The sequence below is a fragment of the Mastomys coucha genome, unplaced genomic scaffold (assembly GCF_008632895.1).
Source record: "Mastomys coucha isolate ucsf_1 unplaced genomic scaffold, UCSF_Mcou_1 pScaffold7, whole genome shotgun sequence".
In the NCBI taxonomy this organism is placed as follows: domain Eukaryota; kingdom Metazoa; phylum Chordata; class Mammalia; order Rodentia; family Muridae; genus Mastomys; species Mastomys coucha.
Window position 1 is genome coordinate 90612839 of NW_022196913.1, and position 9092 is coordinate 90621930.

The 9092-nt window shown below is 41.3% G+C and overlaps 1 protein-coding gene across 2 annotated transcripts in view; it reads left to right on the forward strand.

The window, feature by feature from the left end:
- The window catches only part of Slc30a8 (solute carrier family 30 member 8), a 40419-nt gene extending 34049 nt beyond the window's left edge, over positions 1-6370 (forward strand). Inside the window, exons 6-8 of one of the 2 annotated variants that reach the window (XM_031358798.1) lie at positions 2072-2177; positions 3999-4133; positions 5717-6370. In XM_031358798.1, coding sequence (XP_031214658.1) covers positions 2072-2177; positions 3999-4133; positions 5717-5862 — 387 coding nt within the window. In that variant the 3' untranslated portion in view covers positions 5863-6370. The remainder of the gene's footprint in view (positions 1-2071; positions 2178-3998; positions 4134-5716) is intronic. The other variant, XM_031358799.1, reaches the window with a different exon arrangement.
- The last annotated feature ends 2722 nt before the right edge of the window (positions 6371-9092 follow it).

The window sequence follows — 9092 nt, forward strand, 5'->3', positions numbered from 1 at the left end:
TGAAGGAAGGGCAAGCCAGCCTAAATATAGCTATCTCCTAAGAGGCTCTGACAGTACCTGACTAACATTATTTATTTTTTTACACTCCATATTTTACTCCCCCCCACACATATATCTAAGCTCCGACTGCTCCACATCCCATACCTTCTCCCCACCTCCCTGTCTCCATGTGGATGTCTCAACCATCCCCCTTCCCACCCCATATGACCTCTAAAACTCTTTGGAGCCTTCAGTCTCTTGAGGGTGAGGTGCATCATCTCTGAATGAACACAGACCTGGAAGTCCTCTACCGTATGTGTGTTGGGGGACTCATATCAGCTGGTGTATGCTCCGTGTTTGGTAGTCCAGGGTTTAAGAGATCTCAGAGGTCCAGATTAATTGAGACTGCTGGTCTTCCTACAGGATCACCCTTCTCCTCAGCTTCTTTCAGCTTTCCTTAATTCAACAACAGAGGTCAGCTGCTTCTGTCCATTGGTTGGGTGCAAACATCTGCAACAGATTCTTTCAGCTGTTTGTTGGGTTTTTCGGAGGGCAGTCATGATAGATCCCTTTTTGTGAGATCTCCATAACCTCAGTAATAGTGTTGGGCCTTAGGACTTCCCCTTGAGCTGGATCCCACTGGGCCTTCTTTTCCTCAGGCTCCTCTCTATTTCCATCCCTGTAATTCTTTCAGATAGGAACAATTATGGGTCAGAGATGTGACTGTGGGATGGCCCCCTCTCCCTCATTTGATGTCTTGTCTTCCTGCTGGAGGTGGGCTCTGTAAGTTCCCTCTTCCTAATGTCTGAAATTTCATCTAAGGTCCCTCCCTTTGAGTCCTGAGAGTCTCTCACCTCCTAGGTCTCTGGTGCATTCTGGAGTGTACCCCGCCCCCTCAACCGCCTACCTACCAAGGTTGCCTGTTTCCATTCTTTCTGTTGGCCCTCAGGGCTTCATTCCTTTTCCCTCACCCAATACCAGATCATGTTTCCCTCTTCCCTGCATCCCCTTTCCTCTTTTCCTCTCAGGTTCCTCCCTCCTTCCTTGTGGTTACTTTCTTCTCCCTTCCAAGTGGGACTGCAGAGTCTTCACTTGGGCACTTCAGTTTGTTGACCTCTTTGAGTTCTATGAACCATATCTTGGGTATTCTGTATTTTTATTTGTTTATTTTTTGGCTAATATGCTCTTATTAGTGAGTACATACATTGCATGTTCTTTTGGGTCTGAGTTAACTCACTCAGGATGATATTTTCTAGCTTCATCCATTTGCCTGCAAAAACTCAGGATGTCCTTCTTCTTAATAGCTGAGTAGTATTCCATTGTGTAAATGAACCACATTTTCTGTATCCATTCTTCTGTCATGGGACATCTAGGTTGTTTCCAGCTTCTAGCTATCACAAAGAAGATAGCTATGAACATAGTAGAATATGTGCCCCTGTGGCATGGTGGGGCACTTTTTGGGCATAGTCCCAAGAGTGGTCTAGCTGGGTCTTCAGGTAGATCTATTTCCAATTTTCTGAGGAACCTTCAGATTGCTTTCCAGAGTGGTTGTACCAGTTTGCAATCCCACCAGCAATGGAGGAGTATTCCTCTTTCTCTACATCCTCTCCAGCATGTGCTGTCATCTGAAGTTTTAATCCTAGCCATGCTGATTGGTGTAAGGTAGAATCTCAGGGTTGTTTTGATTTGCATTTCTCTGATCACTAAGAACTTTGAAATTTTCCTTAGGCGCTTCTTGGCCATTCAAAATTCCTGAGTTGCTTTTCACACACTTTCATGACTATGTTTCAAATTAACTTGAAAACTATAAATCAAGTAAATATAGAGAATACTTAAGAATATATTTCAGTTTAATCCCTTAGTTATCAGGAACATATTTCCAGATGCCCTCCATTCCTTACTTACTACAAGTTTAAAACTTGGGTGACTGAGTCCCCAGGAAAAGTATCCTGCTTTTGAATTGAATGCACAGGGTCTAGAAGGTCAATAAGTGGTGGAGAAAGAAGGATTCGGAGAGTGTTACTTCTTTTATTAACTGGGTGTTTTGTTAGAAAATTTGAACTCAGTTAACCAAGGCTGCTGTGTTTTTCAGCCTGACTACAAAATTGCTGATCCAGTGTGCACATTTATCTTTTCCATCCTGGTTTTGGCCAGCACTACCATGATCTTAAAAGACTTCTCCATCTTACTCATGGAAGGTAGGACTGCTTTCATCAGTATCCTCAAGACTGGTGCTTCTTCCCTTTGATCATAAAAGGGATGACTGCAAGGAATGTTCTCTGTTAATTTGTATTCATAGTATAGAGGAAAACTAGAGTGATAAGGATTATTAATGTTTGATTTCTGCCTATATGGAACAAATAGAAATCACACACACACATACACTGTTAAATTATACCTTGCAATGGAAAGATATCAAATACAAGCAATGAATACAGCATTAGAAGGAAATATTGCAAAAGTGTACTGGAAAATATCAAGGAAAGACTAGAAGTATCTTTCTATTAGGCAGCAATATACTTGAACATTTAGGTCTCCTGTGTCTCAAAGTACAAGGAAGCTGGAATGACATTTATTTATCCAGCAAGTGCTTGCAGAACCCAGCTAGATCATGGCCTTAAAATTAGACTAAGGTGAGCAAAGTAGGGAATGATACTTTCCTAATGGAGGGAGCTATACTTGAGTGAAAGGAGAGATCCTCTAAACAATAAGAAAGAATAGAGCAGTAAGTGCTACAAAGAAGAGCCCTGGGATTCTAACTGGCTGGGAGGAGTGGCCAAAGAGAAGCTGGGATTAGATGTTACAAGCTCCTTCTTAGCCCAAGGTAGGATATTTTGCATATGGACCTCATTGGCCATAGATTGTATGGCCCCAGCTATTCTACTTTGCCTGGCTGGCCCCATGGGGTCTTCCTGTCAGTCAGAAAAAGATGACAGAAGTAACCCTCAGTGTCTAGACAACAGCTCCTATGACTAAAGCTTACTGGGAATGTCTCCACCCTGCATCCTGTAGTTTGTTACTTTGTTTTCATTTGGCATAACCTAGTTGAAGAACTGCTGTTTTCTGAGATTCCCAGACTGCATCTCTGTAGTGAGATGTGACTGACATACATTCTACGACAAACCTCAAAGAACAGTTAGTATCCAGGTACAGTGGTCAATGCCTGTAAACTCAGCAACTTGGAGGTGGAGGCAGGAGGATTGTTTTAAGTTCAAGGCCAGTCTGGACTATATATACATCCAGGCCACTCAGGGTTACATAGTGAGAACCTGTTAAAAATAAATTATAAAAATTAAAACCAAGCTGATTGATCAGTGGTCTTCCCATCTTTCCATGTGTTCTACATGATTTATTTAAAAAGAAGAGTAACTCAAATTATTATAGTCTGTGACCCAGACATTGAATGACTTGGACAGCTAACACAATAGGCATTTGCAAACCAAATGACTTATTATTGCAATGTTAGCATTTCTTCTTAGCACAGTTTCTGGAGTGACCACTGGATATCAATCTTTGACAGCATTATAATTTATAAAGAACAGACTTGTTCCATGAGTTCCCCACATCATTCATCATCTCTGATTTGCCTATATTGGTCATATTTTACTATGCATATGATGCAAGTCAGAGAAGCATCACAATTTGAGAAAATTCACAGTAATTATAGTCAGAATGCAAACCCAAGATTTATGATAACAAACCCCATGCTGTTTCATTATGCTTTGTAGAGCATGTGTAAAGATAATTAGGCAAAACACTGTTGGTATAATAACATCTTCAGGATGATTACTGTTGCTAGATGTTGCTGAGTAAATTCTGTGAGTATTTTGTCTGTGGACTTGAGACTCATCAGTCTCAAAGCCTTCGGCTGAGGCAGATTTTTAAACATTCGAAGTACACAACCAAAGAAAGGCACAGGATGCAAATTGGTGTTCTACTGAGGACTGTGCAGTCCACTTAGCCTTCATGGTGAGTACATTTAGGTGAGTAACAAGACAGTCCTATTTTTCCTTTGTCAGGTGTTCCAAAGGGCCTGAGTTACAACAGTGTGAAAGAGCTTATCCTCGAAGTTGATGGAGTGATCTCTGTGCACAGTCTACACATCTGGTCACTGACAGTGGGCCAAGTGATTCTCTCTGTTCATGTTGCTACAGGTCAGTGAGTTTCTTAAACACCCAGGCAAGATTTCCTCCTTAGCCTGAAAAGTCAGTCATTTCTCTTCCTTTTACAGCCACCCTTACAATCTATTGTCTGTCAAAACAACTGTAAAATGTGTTGCTCTCTCTACTCAGCACCTCTGAAAACCAACCCACTTATCAATGTTGTCATAGCAACAATGATCCCACTTGCATCCTCTGAGCTGATTGCATAGAATAGAGAGACAGTGCAAAGGGCTAAAACATCTCTCTTACTTTAAGTCGTTGGCTTCAGGAAAAAATGACTTTTCCTTTTGTCTGGGTATCCCCTTAGTCTAAATAATAGGAATGAATTAGACAACAAAGAATCTCAATGGAGTATCTCCTGTTTAAAAGATACTTTTCTGACCCTGAAGAAAGAGGGGAGGTGGAGGCTCAGCTTTGAAAGTGAACAAGCTAACAGATGTATTGCAAGATGATCAGACATCATTTAGCTATGCAAGACACTTCATAGAATAGACTCAAGCCTACCTTTTTCAAGTAGAAGGCAAGTGTGTCCATGATAAGTTTTCAGACTGGGAGAAATGGGAGGCGGGAGTTTTTTCTTCCTTTTAAGAGAAACCTCAGGCCAAGAATATAATAATTAGGTTGTTAAAAATGACTCAAGATGTTACTTAGAGGCAAAGGATGGGAAAGTCAGTGACAGTCACTTGAAAGCTGTACTTTATCAGATGTCTTCATTTTCTCCAAGGGGCTCAGATATGACTTCCAGAAACTTACAACATCCTCTGTACAAATATTTCACTGTGAGTGTAAGAGTATAGTAAATAATCAGGTAACCATGTGGGGACTTTGCACCTCCTGATATTATTTTAGACTGAAAAAAAGGATGGCATTGAGGGTGGATGATCTCAGGAAGGTCTTTGGGGAGCTCTAAATGATTCTCTGTTCCTGATTCTTATCTTGATATAAATTCTAATTAAATATAGGATCTGTAAGAGGAAGATCCCCAGGGACTGGTGAGCAGGGCCCAGTAAGACACAGGAGCTGAGTCTGGTTCTACTTCTTTCCAATTCTTGTCTCTCTTTCCATAGTAAGCTCCTACCAGTGCCAGACTACATAGGTAACTGTGTAGGAAATGTAGCTGTAGTCACCGATACCTTCCTATACTAGGATGAATTGTCTGTATGAACAGAAATGAATGTTGGAACCAACTGGTTCTTTTTAGGGCCCTGGCCTTTCTCTACCCTTCGGGTACCAAACCCTTAAAGTTAAAATCAGCTCCTGCTTCAGCATGTGCACACATGCATATGTGTGTGTGTCTGTATGTGAGTCTGTGTATGTGTGCATATGTCTGTGTCTGTGTCTGTCTGTGTGTGTCTGTGTGTGTTTGTGTGTGTGTGTGTGGAGAGAGAGAGAGACAGAAAGGTAGAGAGAGGGAGGGAGGAGGGAAGGAGGGAGGGAGAAAGAGAGAGAAAGAGAGAGAGAGAGAGAGAGAGAGAGAGAGAGAGAGAGAGAGAGAGAGAGAGAGAGAGAGAGAGAGAGAATGAATACATTATCACACTATCTGAGTTAATCTTCCTGTTGCTCTTTATCAACAGCTGCCAGCCAGGACAGCCAGTCTGTGAGGACAGGAGTTGCTCGAGCCCTCAGCAGTAGCTTTGATCTGCACTCTCTTACCATTCAGATAGAATCTGCAGCAGACCAGGACTCCAGCTGCCTTCTCTGTGAAGACCCACAGGACTAGCTCAGTCACACTGTCAGCTTTCTGTTTTTCCTAGGCCATGATAAGCTGCAGCAAAGTTTTTGCAATGCTCAATTAAGCAACCAGCAGAATAGATTTGAGAAAGTCATGACAATGCAACGTGTATGCTCTTTGTATTTATCTCCATCTACTAAGAAGTAGGATGCACGGGATTCATCAGTTTCTTGGATTATATACTAATCAGTAGTTGTGCTCATCTGTAGTATATGTAGATTATTCCTAACTGGGGCTGAAATAACAGATGTTTGCAACCATAGGCAACAAATGATTCACTCCCCTACAATAGTGGGTATGGTTGAACTCAGGAATGCCTTTCTAAGAGTCCACAGCATGAGATACAAACATTTGAAGCCTTAGAATTTGACTCTGCCACCATACTCAATGATATCTTCACTCTTTGTGAAACAGTCAAGCTTCCTTTTTTGATCTTGCATGTAAATTATGGTGCTGTATGTGTGAAGTATTTTAATGCTATGTGCAAAGGGTATGGAAAAAAGAAAAAATTCTGAAATTGCTAACTTTTGAATGTTTTCATAAAGTGTAATTTAATAATGGAAGAAAACGAGGAGGCACAGAATGGGATGTTTCTTACCCAGTTCACATGTGAATCAAGATAACTCTCAGATTTTGCCAGTACTTATGGATCACTATTGCTCAATTGCTGAACTTAATTTTCCAACAACATAACTTTTAGAATTTCAACTTAATACTATTTATTACTAGGTAGATAGAACATAAAGAACAAAGAGGATAAGGATAAGTAATGTTATTTATTCATACTTTTGATGTCAGATGTGGGATGAGGGTAGGGGAGGAGCATTGTTTTTTATTTCTGTAAATGAATTGTACTGAGTAATTAAAGAGGAAACAGTAGCTTATACAGCTCATGGCTCTGGAGGCTGGAAGTCTACACATGAGTAGCTGCTGCTGGGGGTGGGAATGGATGTTTGTAGAATCCATAAGCAGAGCAGATCATCCCATGGTGAGAGAGACAAGAACTCTGGTTTGCGTTTCTTCCTCTCCATAGAAAACCACAGTTTCACTGGATTAGGGCCCTGTCTTTGTGTTCCTATTGATCATTATCTCCCAGTGGTTTCACCCACCAAACAAGGTTAGATTAGGTTTCTACTCTCTTAAGAGTCTACCAAGGGCATTACATTTCAACATTAGTTGAAATTAGTGGGGTTGTTTAAACTGTTAACAGTGAATGAAGCTGACTTTAACACTGATACTCATACCACAATTTTCCTTTGTTGGGGAGACATACAGTACACAGAGGCAAACAACAGAGTTACCAGAAGAAGTAGCCAATAATCTGAAGAAAGAGAGGCTGTGAGATTAAGGCAGGTCCATGAAGACTTTCTCAGAGAAAACCAAATTTGATGGGAACAACAACAACAACAAATATGTGCTAGCCGGATGGAATATAGGAGGAGCCATGATCTATAAGAACCAAACCAAGTTGAGACCCATGCCACAAGATGGTACCCACCTCTGACACTGCCTGGTCAGGACCCATAGCCTAGATAGCCCAGGGACCTAGGATAGAACCAAACATGACTGTCAAATAAATAAATAAATAAATGTCAATGAAATAATTCTTACTGATATTCTGCTATATTCATAGATTGGTACCTAGCCCAACTTTTATCAGAGAGGCTTTGCCCAGCAATGGATGAAAACAGATGCAGAGATTCCCAGTAGAGCTCTGGGAATCCTGCAAAAGAGTGGAAGGAAGGATTGTAGGAGCCAGAGGGATGAAGGACACTATAAGAAAATATACAGGATCAACTAAGCTGAGCTCATTGTGACTCACAGAAAGTGAGCTGCTAACCAGAGAGCCTGCACTAGGCTGACCTAGGCTCTCTGCACATATACCACTGCTGTGTAGCTTCGTCTTCTTGTGAGACTCCTAACAGTGGAAGTAGGGACTGCCTCTGACCATTCTGCTGGATTTTGAGACCCCCTTTTCTCATGCTGGGTTGCCTCCTTTAGCCTTAATAGGAGGGGAGTTTCCTAGTTTTAATACAACTTGATAATACCATGTTTGGTTGATATCCATGGGAGCCTGCCCTTGTCTGAAGAGAAAATGAGAGGGAGTGGATTGGGGGCATGGCATGTAGAGGGGAGGTGATGGGGAGGGAATGGGAGGTGGGGACAGGAGAGAGGGGAAACTGCCATTAGGATGTAGTAATAATAATAAAAGAAAAGAATTAAATAAGGAACTGAGCACTGTGAAGAACTCGGTGCATTGGAGAACGCGGAGAAGGCTCTTGATGCTACTGCTGCACTAAACAGGTCAAGACCATGAAAAAATGAAGTTGGAGAGGGAAGCAAGCCAAGTCGCTATGAAAGATCTACCCTGAAGCTTACCCCTCACCTATGCTTTCCTTTGAATACATTTCCTTTGAATAAACTCTCTCTCTCCCTCCCTTCCTCCCTCCATCCCTCCTCCCCCCTCTCTCATTTTGACCAAATAACCTGTTTCAATGGTTATCTATTTCAGCAGAAGTGTGTACAAAAGATTAGTTTTTATTCTTCAAAAGAAGAGAGTGAATAAAATGTGGATTTTAAAGGCAAACACTGATGATAGTTCCTCGATGTATTCTATCTGTGACTGAACATGCCCTGTTATTCACAGACAGCCCTGAGTTTCACTCTGAATGAAAGTCTGGCTAGGGAAAGAGAAAATGAGTTGATCGAAAGGGTTGACTGGATAAAAGATGCATCTGGGGTATGCTGTTAACAACAGAGCTGTAGAAGAGAAGAGCTATAGGCTACTTTAGCAGGGATGGAGTGAGAGACAGCAGTGGGTAAAGACCATGAGAGAATTATAAGACATGGGTTCCATCTTGTTCTGCTTCCTTCCTATCTCTAACCTTGAACTGGTTCTATTTCTCTGAGCTTTAGAGTCCTCACAGAAAATGAAGTTTTTATTGTCATGAAGACATTTACAGCTGAGCTTCATAGACTAACAAATGTAAGGAATGGGGTTCTTTCTGAGGTGAATAGTCTAACCCACTGTCTCTGAACCTCAGCAGTATAAGAAATATTAAATATGAGTTTTTCCATCAACTACTACAAAGCTTCTGGTTTTTAGCAACGGATTTAAATCTTTTTATCTCCCCACATTGTAAGACTTTAATGTTCATAGCAGCCTTATTTCTAATAGCCAGAACCTGGAAACAACCCAGATGTCCCTCAACAGAGGA